This window comes from Penicillium hordei (assembly GCF_028827395.1).
Source record: "Penicillium hordei strain IBT 12815 chromosome Unknown utg000002l_segment0_segment0, whole genome shotgun sequence".
Lineage (NCBI taxonomy): Eukaryota > Fungi > Ascomycota > Eurotiomycetes > Eurotiales > Aspergillaceae > Penicillium > Penicillium hordei.
In genome coordinates, this window is record NW_026623143.1 from 4,212,340 (window position 1) to 4,231,032 (window position 18,693).

General features: G+C 46.4%; 4 protein-coding genes across 4 annotated transcripts; 2 read left to right on the forward strand and 2 right to left on the reverse strand.

The window, feature by feature from the left end:
* Nucleotides 1–37: 37 nt before the first annotated feature.
* On the forward strand, nucleotides 38–3,101 carry N7537_004921 (putative MFS monosaccharide transporter; the record flags this gene model as incomplete). Its single annotated transcript, XM_056895978.1, has 4 exons — nucleotides 38–181; nucleotides 307–438; nucleotides 562–1,030; nucleotides 1,099–3,101. The coding sequence occupies 4 exons, from the start codon at nucleotides 38–40 to the stop codon at nucleotides 3,099–3,101; spliced, it is 2,748 nt and encodes a 915-aa protein (XP_056755726.1).
* A 702-nt stretch (nucleotides 3,102–3,803) lies between these two features.
* On the reverse strand, nucleotides 3,804–5,507 carry N7537_004922 (putative MFS sugar transporter; the record flags this gene model as incomplete). Its single annotated transcript, XM_056895979.1, has 1 exon — nucleotides 3,804–5,507. The coding sequence occupies one exon, from the start codon at nucleotides 5,505–5,507 to the stop codon at nucleotides 3,804–3,806; it is 1,704 nt and encodes a 567-aa protein (XP_056755727.1).
* A 3,236-nt stretch (nucleotides 5,508–8,743) lies between these two features.
* On the forward strand, nucleotides 8,744–10,188 carry N7537_004923 (uncharacterized protein; the record flags this gene model as incomplete). Its single annotated transcript, XM_056895980.1, has 3 exons — nucleotides 8,744–9,004; nucleotides 9,051–9,265; nucleotides 9,327–10,188. 3 exons carry the CDS (start codon nucleotides 8,744–8,746, stop codon nucleotides 10,186–10,188), a joined length of 1,338 nt encoding a protein of 445 aa, XP_056755728.1.
* Nucleotides 10,189–12,806: 2,618 nt separating this feature from the next.
* N7537_004924 (uncharacterized protein) lies at nucleotides 12,807–13,472 on the reverse strand (the record flags this gene model as incomplete). The annotated part of the gene is made up of 1 exon (XM_056895981.1): nucleotides 12,807–13,472. The coding sequence occupies one exon, from the start codon at nucleotides 13,470–13,472 to the stop codon at nucleotides 12,807–12,809; it is 666 nt and encodes a 221-aa protein (XP_056755729.1).
* Between the last annotated feature and the right edge of the window lie 5,221 nt (nucleotides 13,473–18,693).

Here is an 18,693-nt window from a genome sequence, read left to right on the forward strand (position 1 = left end):
GGACTGTCCGAGCGGACAGTCCACCGTCAATTTCGTCATGGAGGGTCGTCAACAAGCTACGCTAGGTGTTTCGATCACCTTTTTCTCGATCGCCTCTATTTTTGTCGCGCTTCGCTTCATTTCCCGAATATTTGTGGTCAGGAAGATTGGGTTACACGACTGGTTGATGTTGGTCGCATGGGTAGGATCCCTCGACTTGATCCCTGCATGTACCCGGTGATATAGCGACAACGGACTCGATCTATTGGCGAACCGGGCACATGATTGGAACCTCGTGCTAGAGCTCGGAGGCTAACGAGTCTGCAGATAATTGATTTTGGCTTTTCCTTCTCGCTATTCTTTGCTGTCCGGAAAGGCCTTGGTCTCCATTCGAGTGACATTAAGCCGGAAGATGAGCTCGCTTTTAATAAGGCAAATTATGCGTTTACGGTCCTCTATGTCAGTTACAAATGCCCTTTGTTACCCCCCTTTGTTACCCCCCGTTGTTACTCCCCTTTGTTACTCCCCTTTGTTACTCCGCAGGACAATAATAAAAACAATGGCGTGCTGACATCCATTTAGAATCCGGCGTTAATGGCCGTCAAGACCTCGATCCTCGTCTTCTACCTGACCTTGACGCGTAATCAAAAGGTTTTCCAATGGGCAAACTATATCACTCTGTTTGTAGTGAACGCAGCGGGCGTTGCATTAACTATGGTCAATGTTTTCCAATGTCGACCCATCGACGCAGTATTCCTTTCCAACGTTCCGCCCTATGCAAGTTGCACTGACATTGTCACCCTGTACCTCTCCTCGTCCCCGGTGAATATCATTACGGATGTCACTATCCTGTTGCTTCCGATACCGCTTTTGACAAAAATGCGCCTACCTTTCAAGCAGAAGATAATTTTGGTGATCACATTCTCCTTTGGTGTCTTTGCCGCCGTGGTCGATGTGGTCCGAATTGCATTTCTTCAACAAGCTGCCACCTCCCGCTCGCTGGAACTGAAGTCAGTTCATATTCAAAACATCGGAGGGGTAGATTTCAGTTGTACGACTCGCTCATCTCCCATATTTCAAATCAAGGTGTCAATTGAGCTAACAGCGGGAATTTCGCAGGGTACGCGTCGCTATCTTTCATGTGGTCTGTCGTCGAAGTCAATCTGTCGATAATTTGCGGTTGTGTTCCAAGTCTAAAACCTCTGGTCACTCGTCTTGTTCCGAAATTGATTAGAGATACAAATGATAATACATCAACCTCTCTGCCTCCTGGACTCTCTGCAGGCGCGGCAGGGGAAAGTCAAGTTGCAGTGCCACCTCCGGCTGCAGTCCCGGGTTCGCCAGAATTTCCATCGCCGTCGCCAGTGCCACCGACCAACGAAGGAAATAAGGGTCTACAAAATCAAGTTGGAGATGTCTCTGCTGGCCGACATAGTTCCCGGGACTCGGAGCCCATGGGTATATTGGATTTCCTAGGTCACCCGGAAACAGCAGTTCTCGATACAGAGGGAGGAACCAATACTAGCGCATCTTATGCACCGGATATCACATTCTTCGATTTTGTCAATATGAAGAATCCGGAAAGTATGCTAAAGCTAAACAACAGAGAGTCGATTGCGCCAATTGCATTAGCCACGCTACTATTCTTCCTTTGGGGCTTCGCATACGGCTTGCTTGATATTCTGAATTCTCAATTCCAAACTATCGTCCATTTGGGTCCATGGCATTCGTTGGGTCTTCATGGCTCGTACTTCGGCGGGTACGTGTTTGGCCCTCTGCTGGTTGGCCGGCCCGTTTTGAAAATATGGGGCTTCAAGTCCACGTTCATAACTGGACTTTGCATCTATGCCTGTGGAACCCTCATATTTTGGCCTTCTGCTGTGCTAACGTCGACACCTGCGTTCATTTTATCAAATTTCATTGTCGGGTTCGGTCTAGCAGTTCTCGAGACCGCGGCAAATCCGTTCATTGCGCTATGCGGACCACTTGAGAATTCCGAGATCAGACTCAATATTTCACAAGGTGTGCAAGCTGTCGGAAGTGTCTTATCGCCGCTCCTGGCGAAACGGGTTCTCTTCAAGGATGTCCAGGATGTGGCATCTTTGGTTGACGTACAATGGACATATCTCGGCATTGCTCTATTCGATGTGCTACTGGCAGTGGCTTTCTATTATCTACCAATCCCCGAAGCGTCAGATGAAGATTTGGAAGAACTAGCAAATCGACGCCGAGAAGATAACATGACCAAAGTAATCGGCATTCCAGTCGTTTGGCTGACTCTCGGCCTGGGAATCTGGTCTCAGTTTTTCTACGTGGCCGGACAAGAAGTCTTCGCGACATCACTCCAACGTTTCGTTATTTCCGCTCGTCCAGATTCATCACTCGGACCATTCGATTTCCTGACCATTGGACACAGCGTTTTCGCCGTGGGTCGCTTCTTAGCCGCATTTGCGCAGTGGTTCCTCAAGCCACGCTGGATTCTGATGGTCACCTATATCGGTATGATCGTGTGCTCGATTCTTTGCATGAAAACAAGCGGCACAGCCGCAATTGTCATGGCAATGCTGCTCTACCTCTTCGAGAGCGGCACATTCAGCATTATCTTCGCTATCTCCCTACGCGGCACAGCCCAACATACGAAAACAGCCGCTGTCTTTATGACGATGGCCGTCAGTGGCGGCTCCATCTTCCCATTTGCCCAGTACGCCGCATACCTTACACACGGCGCGTCATATTCCTTCTGTGTTCTAGTCGCCCTCTTCTGCGCCGGTGCCATCTTCCCCATTTACCTCAACCTTGTACCCGCCGTGAAAAAGCAAGTCGACCCTGTTCCGAACGAGTATCTCCGCCGACACCGCCGCCGAACTCGGAACCCGGTCGACACCATGCATCGCGAAAAGGACAATCCTGCTCTTGGTGGTGTACTTTCACGTCCGCGCAGTCTGGCGTCGAATCCAGACCACCTACCGGACCTTTTCCTTCCAGAGGAGATTCACCAAAATTCACTTGCTCGTGATCTTCCAAGGGCTAAATCTAGCTCTGGCTCTAGCTCACGTGCTAATTCGAATTCCTCCCACAATTCTGGCTCCAAACAATGGTTCCCTGCCACAATCCATGATTAACGACCGTTGGTCAGCAAGTTTGATTGCTGTCTTTGCCTCTTTCTTTTTCCCTCTACACCTCACCGCACTTGCGAACCCCTTAAGATACCCCTTCGCTTTCTCTTTCTGGAATTTGTGACAAATATTTTGTTACGTATCTTCTCTGTACATATTTTGGGTGGCAATCCTTTTGTTCGTTTTTCTTTGCAGCATTTCAGCGATGGTGTTTTGGCCAAAAAGCTCTTTGGATTCTCTCTTCGTTTAATTTTGGCTCAATGATATTCTTCTAATAAGTAACCTCGATCCGCTTTATTCTCAGCTATAAGTGTACTCTCATATATAATGTGCCTACCCTGTCCGCCGCGGTTTCGCCAATCACAACTGCAGCTCAGCCACCGTTACTTGGGAAATTTGCATTATTGCCCCTAAGGCATAAATCCAAGGTACATAGCGGCATTTTGTCAATTGAGCCTTTATTCTACGAGGGCTGCTTTTTTTTTGTAAAAAAAAAAAAAAAAAAAAAAAAACCGCTGAGTACTAAATAACCATACTTTGGAATTGGCTCGACCCGCACACCCTACTAAAGAATACTCAAGATGAGAAGGATTTCATTATCAGACAGTGCATATAAATTTAAATAGAAGCAAAGATATTTCTGGTATCTGATGAAGCTAACTTTAGAAATAAACCGTCATTCATATTGGTCCAGTGGAAAGAACAATCTCACGGATTGTGGGTGTCAATCTGCTCGGGCTTGCGCATCCCGCCCGCAATCCATCGCCAGCGCTTGATCAGATTGCTGGTGTTCAGTGCAACCAGCTTGCTCGTCGGCATCAAAAACAACTCGTCAATCTCCTCCAGCGTCTTGTCTTTCGTCTCAGGCATGAAGAACAGCTGGTAAAAGAAGCCGAGCGCGGCCAGCCCGCCGAAGAAACCGATCGTCAGGCCGGTGTAGGTCATGGCCTTCTGCATACCTTCGAAGTTGTATGTCACGATGAACGACCACAAGTAAAGGAATGCAGAGCAAATCGCCATTCCTTGGCTGCGGGTGTTGAAATCAAAGCTCTCGGCTGGGACCACCCAGGTCAGGCACGAATACGCTCCGAAGAACGACATGTAGATCACCAGGCCGGAGAAAAACAATCCCAAGGCAGTTGACCTGTGGGCATTGAAGTAATCGATACCACTGTTTGTGTATAGGTAGCCGACTCCGACCAGCGCCAGGCCGACGATGAACATCAGGATGTTTTGTGCCCACACACGTCGGCCGAACCTATCCATGGTGAACACGGCAGGAATCGTTCCGAGGAACAGCGCGCCACCACCAACCATCGACATCAGCACTGACTCGCGGTCGTTGAAGTTCATCTTGGACATCAAGTTCGACATGTTGTACATGACCGCATTGATACCCGTCATCTGACCGAAGAAGATCATCGCGGTGGCGTAGACAAGCGCTCGTCGGTTGCGCGGCTGTCTGCACACTTCCAGGTACCTCTGGTACCAGAGCTCATCTGCGGACCGCTCGACATCATGTTTGACAGTGACTTCCATCGCGACGTACTCGTCCAGACTTTTCGGGTCCGACATATCGCGCAGAGACTTCCACACCTGCCACGCGCGGCCGTACTTGCCCTTAGATACCAGCCAACGAGGTGATTCCGGCAGGAAGCACATGCCGACCAGCAGAATGGTTGAGAACAAGAGGGATGAGCCCAGCATCCAGCGCCAGCTGCCTGACTTGACGTCAAAGAATACGCCACCCGCCGCGTATCCGATGATCTCTCCGAATGCGATCATCAGCTGGTACACAGACACCAGGTTTCCGCGCACCGCAGGCGGGACACACTCGGAAATATAGATACCGACACAGCCACCTTCGATTCCGATACCGATTCCGAGAATGAATCGGCCGGCAAACAGCATTGGCACAGTACGGGATCCCGCACAAAGTCCTCCTCCCAGTGTGTACCATAGACAAGAGATGATGATCGAGTTGCGTCGTCCGAAGTAGAAATTCAGCGGCGTCATGATGAGAGCGCCGGCCATTGCGCCGAGCGGCATGAGGGAAGAAATCAGCGAAATGTCAGTTGCCATTTTCGGGTCGTCCATGCTCGCCCACTCGCCAGACGCGATGAAGTGCTTGCGAATACCGGGAAGAGCGCCTGAGATCACAGACTGGTCTAATCCACTCAGCATTCCGCTAAACGCGGCGAACACACCCAGCGTGATAACTAGCATGCGTGGGCTCCTCATGTGCACTGGTATCTGGGCGTATGCGAACCGATCATACGCTGATTCGTTGCTGAGATACTGTTGGCTCTGCAGGTCGCGTGCCTCGATCTCCTGCTGACGCTCCTCGGGCGTGAGTTCATCGTCGATGAACTCTTTGCCCATAGCGTCGGGCTTTTCGACATGGTCGCTCATTTTGTGTAGGTTAAAGCAGTCACGTAGGAAAGCTTTAGGGTTGGAGGGGAAATAGAAAGAATGGTCGACGAGACGACCCTAGTGCCCTCTATATAAGGGCTGATTTTTTCAAAAAAAAAGTTTGTTTGCGGGATATTGTTCTCCCCCCCATTCCCCGACCTCCATGCCCCAGACCCCCACATGACCCCACAATTCCCCAGACTACCCAATTAACTTTTTCCTTTTTTCTTTTTTTTCTTTGTTTGAAAGTTGTCGTCGCACGTTCTACCAAAAGTGTGTTATTGTGGCGTTATGTAGGTTTCAGTCTAGTAATATATACAGGGAATGTTGCGTATCAAGATGACAGCACTTTCAATCATAGTGACCATGAAGGCTCAGAGTTAGGGCTTCTTAAACAGCAGAAGTAGGGTCCGTTAGGAAGTCCAGAACCCCTGTCCTTCCCAACCCACTGTTCGTTAATATTTTCCCTCAAATGACTTTCGCATTGCACCAAAGCCAAATTCCAACGTACACTAATTTTGTAATATTACAGACCTCAAGCCTTTTACTGGAATCCCTGAGAACTTACGACCCAACATGCCTAACTCGATCGAGTAATGAGCGACACAAGTTCCCGAGTTTACAAGAAACTTTCCCCGTACCCCCACTTCTTCCCCCAAAGACGTTGGTCGAGTGACAAATGGAAGGAACGAATGGAAGAAACCGTGCGGATCCGGCACGGCCGAGGTTTTCCTCGTCCTCATCTACCGACCCGGACGGCTCCGTCAGACCGGGGATTGGCTGGGGCCCCGACTTTTTTCCCCGAAGACTTCCCGATAGGAACACGAACCCGGGGAAATCAAGCCGACGGGGGGAAACCGAGACAGAATCTGAATCCATTATAAACCAATATTCAAACCAGGTCTTGCGTGTCTTGGGCTAAGAAGCGTTGAGGCCAGGTATTTCAATTATAGCTTCTACATCTAACCAGGGTCCTCCCTTCTCATGTGTGAGTACACCACTTCAGAGTACATTCCACGCCTCAAACTGCGGCACAGTATTATATAATATGGAGGCGTAATACAGGCGATACATAATCTTGCCGATGAAATCCCGAGCCCGATGTCAGGAGAAGAAAACTTGCCTAGCCCGACACATGCGGCGGCTCGGACCTCGTCCAGGATTGGTCACATGGAATGCTACCCCATCATCCATCCCTACATGGAAAGTTTCGTCCACGCTCATCCTGTCTCTTGGGAGCGCCAAGAAGTTAAAATCCCCTCAGGTCAAAGTCGCCTGTAGGGAGACAATTCCCACTTTATAACTAGACTTGCTCATATTAAACCCCCTCAAATAAGAGTTGTGCTTGAGCATGTTAGTAACTCTTCTACTGTCGAGAATCCCGCCTGAATCTGCTGCCTGGAGGGATAGTCATAGTCGATGGGTTGATTGAGGGCTTATGAGATTAAGACTTCCCCGGCTTTCCCTGCTCCGGGTGTTGATGTCATGAGACATCGCCACCCGAACTTTACCAAATCCCGAAGCCGTAACATCCCCATGGGATGGGATCGGCGGACCTGAATACCCCTAAAACCTTGTATGATTTACCCATGGGGTTCCTCACCGAAATCCATTTCTGCATTTTTGCCTCCTAATCAGTCCATACCAAGACGAGTAACATGGTTGAATCATTGTCGTAAGCCCAGAAAGGGAAGTGTTACGAGTGTAGAAAGGGAAGAATAATGTCAGATCTCATGCTCATTTCCTACTAACGGCGCCCTACCAGCCACCTATACCGGAAGCTATATGGAAGCCTGGTATCTTCTGGCATTCCGATATGGCATCCTGGCCTAGCTAACAATATTGAGATTGCTAGAGCGATCTGCAATTACTGCCCATGTAGGCTTGGCTTTGTCAAGTGGGACTCTCGATCTACAGTAGAGCCGCCAAACTCGTCGGTGTCTTTCTACCACTTACTCTTTGGCCAGAACCTAGTAATCGCCATAGCCAAAGCTAAACTCAAACGCCCTGTTCCCCGCAAATGCTGCTTACATCCCCATAAACAGTTTGTGCACGCCTTGGAACCCCCTCCCCCTTCCCCAATTCCTCTTCTCCCAACAAATTTATTCACCGGGAACAACCCGCATCTCAAAAGTCTGCAGTGAAATGATTCGCAAACCAGAGAACTATTACTCTCTGACACCTAACAAGAATCCTCGGAAACCTCAAGACCAGACGGCAGAATCTCGTTCAGAGCTATATTAGGCTTCATACCAGCCGTGGTGTCTAAAAGATTACGCATCGGCGTTCTCGATTCCTTCGAGGCTACAAACTCAACCAAATTCCCAAACCAAGCCTGCACCCCCGATTCCTGAACATTCTTCCTACATATATCTCCGACTCCCCAATCCGCTTCATAGCAACGACATCATTTATTATTTGTTGAAGCATCTACTATGTAGGAGCCAGCAATAAAGGAGCGAGATAGTTGATTGCTACGGAGAGCGCGCTACCCGACAATTTATCTAGAGAGGGGTTGATGTCTAATAGGCGCCAACTAGCAGCCTAAGGCTACATACACAACACAGGCACAAGTAACAGAAATGTGACTGTATGGAGGTTTATGGTATGGATGGTAGATATGTTGTTGGTGGTGCTTTAATATTCTGTTGTCGCGGTTCCTGAAGTCAGTAAGTTGAAGGTCCCCATTTCCCATCAAATTTCGATTGCCAAGGCACCAACGTGTGGAATGATTGCATCACGTCGATACAAAGTACTTTTGAACAATTAGTGTCTTGGCACCTGCACATAGCCACCCCATCGAAGATAATATTAAACTATACACCAGCTCTTTTCAAAACCGGCCATCCCCAAATTCCTGTCATACCGATCTCTTGATAAATAATATCGATCCAATGTTCAGCTTGAGCTTGCTGTTCATATTCAGAGAAACAAAATGAGGGCTATGTGTGTTCGCGCTGCTGACACTAGAGAAGGCCGTGGCGGAGCAAACCACCCTAACGCTAGCACCTGTAGCCTCATGCATAATGAACAAATCGGTAGCTCTGCTAGGCATCTCTTAGGCTCCCGCCTGCTTGTCAATTTCATGGGCGCGTAATCAAACACTAGTGTCAATATGCTATTTTAAGATTCTTCCCATTAACTACGAGCTTGAAAGTACGCTAGTTTTAGATCCAATGGCTATATAAAGCCCCCTTTGACCCCTAATGACACTGATAATTAGGTTTGTATTAAGCATGAACAATACCATCCCCACCCCACCTGGCTGGGTCGACGAACCCGACGGGCGAGGAACGTGGAGTATTTTATTCACTTGCGTTGTGACAATCACTCTCTGTTGCTGGACATCCGTGGCCCCGAATTTACCTGCTAAATCCGACGGCGAATTCAGAAGATGGAGATACAAATTCGATCTTGCTTGTATCACGCTACTCGGATCTGAATTCATACTGATGCTATGTCTGGGCCAGTGGTCATCTGCACGTCGCTCTGTTAAAGTTAGTACCTAGTTACTTCTAGGTGATGCTGAAGCTAACAGAGCAGAATTTCCATGAGGCTGGATATACGGAATGGACTATCAAGCATGCCTTCTTCGCCGATATGGGAGGCTTTTTTATCCAACCCCTAGAGAACGACTTACCTTCATTCCCTTTGGATGCGAAGCAGCTATATATCCTAGTTAAGGATAAATATCTCGACTATCCAAATCTGAAGGAAGAGGAAATCGAAGATAGGAATAAATCAGGTGGACTAGCTAGGTTAGTGCAAGGTTACTTGACTTCTTATCTTCCTTTTCATATATTATTCTTACCTATGTAGGTTGTTCACAATAGCGCAAGCCCTCTGGTTTACCCTGAACTGCATGTTTCGTTTTGCTCAGGGTGTTTTTGTTACCACCCTTGAGATCACTACTCTTTCCTTTATTTTAGCCTTCCTAATAACATCGTACGGCTGGTATCATAAACCTATGGATATCAACAGGCCGATCACTTTGCAGCTCAATGCCTCTGTGGCTACAATTCGAAAAAATCATCAAGTCTCCGAATCGAAGTGGTATGAAACACCATTTGACTACCTCTCGCGGGATCAGGGGTTTCTTGCTCGATTTTGGAGATATTACATGCAGATTCTTCACTACATGCATGTACCGCTGGCAACTCGGCCTAAGCGACGACCATATGATCGCATTCCGAGTCATAATTTCCTGAATGCGGATGCCCTGGCTGAGACAATTGCCGTCCCGACAATTGTTTTTTTTAGTGCTATATATCTCGTTGCGTGGAATTCTCATTTCCCCACCGCAACAGAAAAATTACTTTGGCGTATTGCTAGTGTGAATACTCTAGCCTATGCGTTGATTGGAGCCCCCCTTTGTGCATACTTTCAGAAAACTATGTTCCGAGCAGAGGTGAGACAAGAAAGGGAACAAGCTATGTTGAACCACAAACCAGAATCCAAAAGATGGATCGGCCGGTTTGCTTCAAAGCTTAGGAATATTGACCCTGAGCAGGATCCTCAATTAGAAATTCCTCTTCGGGCCTTGATTCCAGTTTCCTTTCTGTGTGGTATATATTGCGTGGGTCGAGGGTTTATCTTGACGGAAGACTTGATTGGATTGAGAAGCTTGCCTGAGAGTGCTTTTCAGACGGTTTCATGGTCGAAATATGTACCTCATTTGTAGTCCTGAGTGGTTGGATCATGTTGATTTATTTGAAATGGCCTATGAATATAATATTTAGGTCGAACGATGATAATGATATACGGGTGCCACTCAATTCTGAGGCCTACCGCTAAGACAATCTCTCACTGATATTCATACATTCCATTCCGTCTGTTGTCTAGCTCGCACCGTTTTGTCGAATTAGAAGCATAGGACGAGTACTAGACATTTGCGGATTGCAAAGGGTTCGTAGCCCAAATGGCGGCATATACGGGAGAGTGCTTTCTAAAAATTGTGTATTTCCTGGCATTGCTGCCTAGTCATTGGCTTGATCAAAAAGCTTCGTGCTTTGAAAATCCATTGAGGTAATTTGCGGGACTAAAATCTCACTTTGCTTAGATTGTGCCATTTCCTAGATTATAGCCTAGGTTGGGATTTTAAACAGCGTTCTATCAACTGGGCCTGGCCCCTACGCTCTTTAGGAAGGTTAAATAGTTCATATCATTGTGTCGAATTAACAATGCTAGGTTACACCTAGAAATTATGACGACAGCGTTGAGTCTGGCTTTTTAATCATTCTTTTTCTGTGTCTTTCTACCGGGTCATTTTTAACATATCTGAAGTCTCTTCCTGATATATACTTATAAGATCTTCTTTCCAGGGTGACTGCCAACATACAAACATATTGATTCGTTTTGGTAACTCTTTGCCTTCTGGTATTCGGCATTTCGCGTAAAATGCTACACCCACTCGACTCGATTTACAATATTTAGGAATTTACACGCTCACATATTGGATTACAAATTGAAAAATAGAAACACTGTTTATTTGATTAGACATAGTTTGTTCATCGTTATGATTCTAAAAAGAGCTCTGCACATTTCTCATTGCCGAATACTGTATAGGACCCCTATAGGACTACTAGGGTAATAGGACCGGAATTAGTTATAGGATATAGGACTGGATTTTTTTGGTCTTGTAGGAGTTGGCAAGATCTACTAAGAACTGAACTTACACTGAGGCAACTAACCTTCACCAACTACTCCGTAGAATGTGCATACTTAGCAAGAACTAAATGCCAAAATCTTTTCGAACCCAAAGACTACATACCATATAGGAGTCTCTTAGTTGCCGAGCATTGTATGTCTGGGTAAACACCGCGTTTCAGGCACCTCAAATGAAACATATGCAATTGCCAGAGCCTCCGATCGCACCACTCAAAAAGTAGTGATCTCGGAGGATTTTCTCGGGATAGCCACCAGTCAGGGACCGCGAAAAATTAGGGGGGGGGGGGCTCCGCAGGTGGCAAAACTTGCAAAGAAAGTGTCGGACTAAAACCCAACTAGTTAAAAAGCCTATAAGGCTAAAGGGACTAATAAGGGGCCTGGAAGGACTAGCTCTCAGCTACGCCACAAGAGATTTCTTGCGCCGATTCATCTAATAGGCTAAATCAAGTATGTTGAATGTAAATCCTCGCTTATTGTACATTGTGCAATATAAGATCGTTTTCAGGGTAAACCTTAGTTATTCTCTTAAGATGTCCGTATTCGTTTCAAAGGCGATGGAGATGATGACCTTTGATTTTTAGCAAACGGTTTAGCCCTTCGGGGTTCTCCAGTATTGACACATCTTACATATAACGATCTTCTCTAGTTAATGTCTATCAACCTCCACAATCAACTAAATCAGGTCATTAAAATTAGGCTACGGGCCATTCTTCACCAAAACTCAAAATAGATACCTGTACAACATATTGTGTCTGTAAAATAAAGTGAACACGGGGTTCCTACCCAATTCTTCCATGATATTCAGAAAAAGAAAAAGTCGCCTCCCAAAACGCACAGCCATCACAGCGTCCAAGGGGCAGCCACCAACGGTAGCCCCTCGGATTGGATCTGGCGGAGTCCACAGCGGAACAAACACAAACCGGTGGGGTTGCGACCAAGTGGTTCATCGCCTTTTGGAAAGATGGTTCTGTTTATTTGTTGGTACAATTACCGATGAGGGCTTTTTTTTCCCCTCTAGACCAAGATCCAAGATTCGATGAATTGCACTAGACCGAAATAGTGTACAGTTTTCTTGAAATATATCCTTCGTATTTCTCTATTCTACTAAACCGGACAAGTGCGATCGGCTTTTGTTAAGGGGTGGGTTTTAGTTTGAATTATTTTGTGGCTTTTTTCCCCGTCTCGAAGGCGCAATATTGGTTAACTTGTTGTTGTTTTATGTTAGTTCCGAGATCACCGTGTAGCCTCGACTGATTTCCATTGTGCCCATAGACGCCGTTGGAAGGTATGAATTGACTCGCGATTTGTATATGGATTGAGAGTGTATATAGATGCAACATGCATATATCCATCTATCCATCCGATCTAATAAAACTCGGACATAGCGAATAAAACCCTGATAATGAAACCCGTAGCACAGATCGCCCATACCCAATCTATAGGATCGCCCTATCAATGCTGACCAAAAGAAGAAGCCGCTGGACAAAAAACCAAGGAAAGAAAGAAGAAACAAGATCGCTAGATGTGAAAACCCAAAACCAAACCAGGGCTCTGATATACGCTATGCCGCCGACCAGATGTGAAAAGACAGAGACTCAGTGTCGAAAGAAGAATAGTCCTCTATGAACCTTTTCAGCCGCGCGAACTCCGCGGCCGTGAATTGTGTGAGGACGAGTCGTGCATGATATCCGGTGCCCGGGGACCAACCATCCAATCCTCCATAGCGAGCCATTCACTCCAGCTGCGCTCGGCAGCCTCGATCTCGGCGTCGAGGGCCCCCTGTAGAGGACGCAGGAACGGAATGGTCTCCAATGGAGGAATGTCGTAGTCCTTTTTCACAGAGGCCCAGCCGCCGCTCTTTGCGGCGAAGAGGTAGTTGCGGCGCTCTTGCTCATGCATGGGTCCCACACCGCTACCCCAGTCGTCGCCGAAGAAACCGTGCAACACGCCTGGGAAGTCCATTCCTGTTGCAACTAGGCGCCGTATGTAGGGAATCAATGAGATGGAGGGTGGGCCTGGGGGTTGTGTGCCGGATGGGGTGTGGTTGGCAGAGGAGGAGGATGGCGAGGTTGAATTGAAGATTGGGTTCGGTTGGTGCTGGAAGGGGAGTCGGATGTTTAAGAATGCGGAGAGGGCCTGGACGGGGACGCTGTGTTGGGCGTGATCTAAAAAGTAACGTTGACAGCTTTGATAGTGGGGGTACCATTCAAAGATATCGAGGTTGTCGTCTGATCTTCCTGGTGAGGCACCAGCTAGACCGATCATGGTGGCCGGGTCGAATTGTGGATGGGAGTTCATCGATGTGTGTGGTGAAGGTGAGGGTGAATAGGATGTTGAGGTTGATGTTGAAGTTTGTAGTCTTGGAGGATCTACTTGTCTAATTTTTTTCCCGATGTTTTTCTTAGTTCGTGTTCTTTCTCTCTTTTTTTTTTTTTTTTGCTGGTCTGTTCGGGGCTGTGCCTCTTTTCCCGAGTTCTGGGAATTCAGTGGGGCCCCAAATTGAGTGAACTGGAGGGGTAATTGGGATGAAAGGAAGACTGGGAAGGGATTGTTACTTGAAAAAAATATCCCTACCTCGACGGACTAGGAGAGATACTCGACGTCGTGAAGGGGAAGTTGGGGAGGGCGGTGCAGAACGGAACAGATCCCTGATGATCCCGAGTCCGCCGCGACGTTGGGGCTTGTTGACGGACATCTGTTAGGGAACCATCTAGGATGTTCAGGCGAGATATTGGGGGTATGTTCAACAAGGTGTACCCATTGAGGATATTATGTATGAAGCAAAAGAACCGTAGACATACATGTGTGTTCCAATTCCCCGAAGAGGCAAGATAAGAACAAATAGAAAGAGAAAGAGAAAGAGAAACAGAAGAGGGAAATCGAAGTAAAATTGGGAGTGAATAGGAAAAAAAAAAGATATCAGGATTGTTCTGGAACGTCCATAGAAGAGAAATGGGGTTTCTAGGACTAATAAGAGACAGAAGTCAACGTGTATACGGAGTATTTCTGAATCGGATCCATCAACGGGTCTATCCGGTCAGGCCAATCATTCTGAGATCTGCTTAACCACGGGTTGATTGTGGATATCGATCTAGGGCAAGTTTTGGGTTTGGGCTTTTTTTTATATATATATATTTAAATATATTAATATACACATTAATACGCTTATATTACATTTTACATTCCCCGGTACGGAGTACCTGGATACATATTATCAACCCCAACTCCTCGTTTATTATTGATCTCAACCACTTAAGACGTCATCTTACACGTCTTATTGGTCCAGGGCAAGATGGCATCCTAATAATACCCATCTCCTTTTAGCAAAATGGTTTATGGTTCATGTCATAGCTTCATCGAATCATAACTAAATCAGCACTGGATCAGAAAGGGAAAGAAAGGGGGGGCCCCTTCAAGATTAGGACCTCCTGGTCTGTGTTCAACCAATCTAAGCCCGGACTGGCCTACTCGCTGCAAGGCGTCTAGTCATGATTGGAATATTAGTCCACGGGAACATCTGCCTATTCCAGTGTCAGAACGGTCAATTGAATGGATGACTGGTTAGAGGATAGTATTACATATATTGAACCATGTGCTCTGCATTGTAGCGCCCATCGTCATGATCACTGTACTCTGTAGCAATAATTGAATCAGAAATCACACTAAGAGTGTCTTTTTATAGTGGGTTTGCATACCTAAGTCAAACATACGGAGTAGATACGGAGTAGTTGATCTGTAGCTCCGTTACTATGTACTCCGTACATACCCCTTCATGCCAAGTTCCCAAAAACCGGGTACTTCAATATCGCGTGCAGTACACAAGACCCGGAACCCACTTCGGCCGTTTTTATCTGTCTCCATCTTTCAATTCTTCGGAATTTCTTATATTCTTATTATATGCATTAACCTACAGAGTACTTCTTACAAATAAACCTCACATTTTCTTTAGTGGGAATGAGACACAATCTCACAAATGTAACTACAGATGGCGTCACTGGAGCACACGAGCTAGGATGTACTAAACAAAAGGCTAAGGCTAGGGCATACAGCTAGAAGAGCAAGGGCCACTCATCGAGCTGTGAGAGTCAAACCCCCCTTTAGCGGGGAGTTCAAGCTCTGACCCGATCGCGCCTCCCAGATAAGAAATGACACAGCTGATCTTAGGGGGAATGACCATCTCTGTAATCCGTATGGAGTATTCTGCTTCATATTGGATACCAATTACGAATTCAGTCTCGGTGTCTGTTTTTTTTTTTTTTTTCCATACTCCTTTTCTGGTATCAATATGGGTCCTCCCCCCTTCAGCTGCACAAAATCTGGTGGCGCCGGGCCAAGGGGTAAGTAAAGGGCGGAACTATGCCTGTCGCAGATCTCAATTGGTTCGAGTCTAATGCATTCATATTTGACCCAATTCTAATCTTTGTATGAATCCGAGCAATCCGATCATTCAATTCTCTCTTTTTCGCCATCCCCTTGGAATTCGCCACATGAATTCGCCACAGGTGGAGCTCTCCAATCAGGTCCGCTCCTTCCATTTAGCAGGTAACGGGCAATTACTCTACAATATATGACCTGTGTGGATATTTAGCTAGAACGTTTAGTTCGAGTTAGCTAGTCGGAATAACGAAGTGGTCAAGAAGGCAAGAAGGGTGTCATTGATGAACCCCAGGCTGAATGTGCAACGAATTCAATGGACCATCCGGTAACTACTGCCACTCGAAAGTCATTAATCATGACCGCCTCGGGTAGCTCTTGCCAAATTCGATCATAGACCGCAATATATGCATCTCGCTGATGGTCTACTATATGCACCAAAGACCCTAGGATTCTCCAACGGCAAGCGCGGCTGGCACTTCTGCCGATTGATGACATCCCATGGCTTCTCTTGCATCGGAGCGGAACTAATAATCTGAACACTTATGATGCATCTCATCCCGATGCCATGAGTCGACGCTTGGTAGAGGATGCAGTCTGTCTGAACTCGATACACCTCGAACGTCTGTGGATACCCCTGGAAATGTTGCGGAGCGGGTGAATAAATTAAGGGGAATTTAAAGCTGCTACCTAATGATCATACCCTATGTCATTGGTACAAAGCACTTGAAATAAGCCGGTCGCTGTGGATACGATGTTCTTCCAAGACAGCATGGTTATATGATCAAGTGCTATGCACTGCAGCTGGTGGCTGGCGGGTAACCGGATAAAGCCCTGTAGCGAGTTGGCGACTGGGCTTCATTGCCAAGAGCATACGAGTACGCTGCATAGATTTGTATTCTCGGTGTTATTGATCGTCAACCACCAATAGTATTAGCAATACCCAAGTACGTAGAACATAGACATAGGTTCCCGTCGACCGCCATACTCAGGTTATGTCAAGCGCTGAAACCTTTTTATGATTAATAATCGTGCCAAGCGCCCAACACACCACCCTTTGTTGGTGCGCCCCACCAAATGTCACTTCTCTAGGGCACGTCACATTTTCAATTGATTATCAACTAAACTCAATAGTTACAGGTAACCCCCGGTAGTATCTTTATACCAATTTGCACCATTCCTATCTCTTGCTGCCATTGAAGCCTTATGCTCAGCTTCAGCTAAATCCCGGGCCAATTGAGCTTGCTGTTCCTGTTGTAAAAGCTTCGCTTGTTTTGCTTGTAGTCGTAGTAGCTTCTTTGTAACAGCATACTGTCTTTTTACTGTCATCCTATTTGCGAATATAGGTGATAGTACTGAGCCTCGGGTACTAAGTATCGATTTCATATTTCTTGGTTTATTTACAGTTGATTTGTGGGGCGTACCAACACAGGGTATGCGAAGGGGCAGAGCGGCCAAAGGTCAAATGCCTGATTTTGTAGGGATGATGTCTTGATATGCCTGGATTATAGATCGCTTTCGACGCCGCTCTATCCCGTGTACTGTAAATTAAAGCTATCCCCACCCCACAAACCATCGGTTTCTTCGAATCCCCAACATCGAAAAACGTCCTGAACCGCTCAAAATGCCTCCTTATATTAATCTCGAGAGATTTCGTCCGTCGCAATAGCTTCACATTTTTCACACATGTGTCGTAACGAAGAACATAGGCATACCATAACACACCAACATCCACTGTCAAGAATGGAAAAGCGGTGAATCCTAGATCCTCTTCACCAGATCGTCAACGTTTATACATCCGAGCGGTGTCGAACACGATCTATCAACTTACACCTCAACATCCGACACGTGTCACCGTACAGCGCTAACCAGATAAATATGATAGCCCCAATCTTTACAAAAAACAAAAGAAAAACAATCGCATACAGCGCGAAGATCATCTCATTATTTTGATCCATCTCCATTCCCATTCCCTTCTCCACCCTCGTACTGCAATTCTTATTCCGTACCCCGCGAATAGCGCGGTACTGGCGATCACTAGCCCATTCGATCGGCAGGAACGCAGCGCCCCAGGCGACGCTCTTATGTAAACCTGTGTGTCATTGGCGCACGGTGGCATCGATAGGGAAATACTGGACGAATGGGAAGTTTGCTATTGTCATTTTGATGTGCGGGATCGGTTGTTGCGGAGAACGCCGTTTTCCTTTGATCTGATTGTCCGGGAAAATGGACATCTACCATCCACTTTTAGGTAGCTTGATGGATATGTCCCTTCGTTGATAAATAATATAACGTAAGTGTGTACCTTTGAAGGGTTTGATATATTTTCTACGGGGTAAGTGGTACATATAGTATAGCGCTGGATAACATTGTAACAGTATAGAGTACTCTTTACTGGTGATGATAATTGGGATGGGTCTGATTTGTGCTTGGACACTATGAGTATATATATACCTAGCTAGTCTGTTAGTTAACTAAATGTGGTGTATGGTTAAGGTTCTCTAGAGTGAATATAATTTATGGTTACTGTCCCCGCTGAACAACAAATATAAGGCGAACGGACCATGCTTTAGAGGTATGCATTGACCAGATGGAACCCGATCAGAGTGGAGAATACTTTACCTTGTACAGACTACACTAGTTCGATATATATCAGAATGCACATATCTTCTATACAATTAAGAACAACGAGTTGGTGATATACACAGCTTCTCATTCGTCAAATAGCACGCCATGGCAAGTCCATAAGCAAAATCACGTCCAATGCACTCCGTGCTTATGCCAGAAACCTAAGCGTTGTCTACAACAACGTAATAAACACAAACATTAAAGGAGACGCCGAACGCTAAACCATTCCTCGCAAGCTAGAAGATCTACTTGACGAACTAAATGGCGACAGTCTCCACGTTTGTAATTCTCTTGCAAGCACGTTGTCGAACCCAACCGGATCTCCGAGATAAGAATGCATATGCAGACAACGGGAACCAGGAATTTAGTTTACATTCATCCCCGGAGACTAGGGAGCTCTAGAAGAAATTAAGCTTCTAGATCTGCAAGGGAAATCCACTGGGTCCTGAGGAACCCTTGTCCCACACGGGTGTGACAATGGTCATGTGTACGGAAGGACTGAGTATCAATTGTAAGT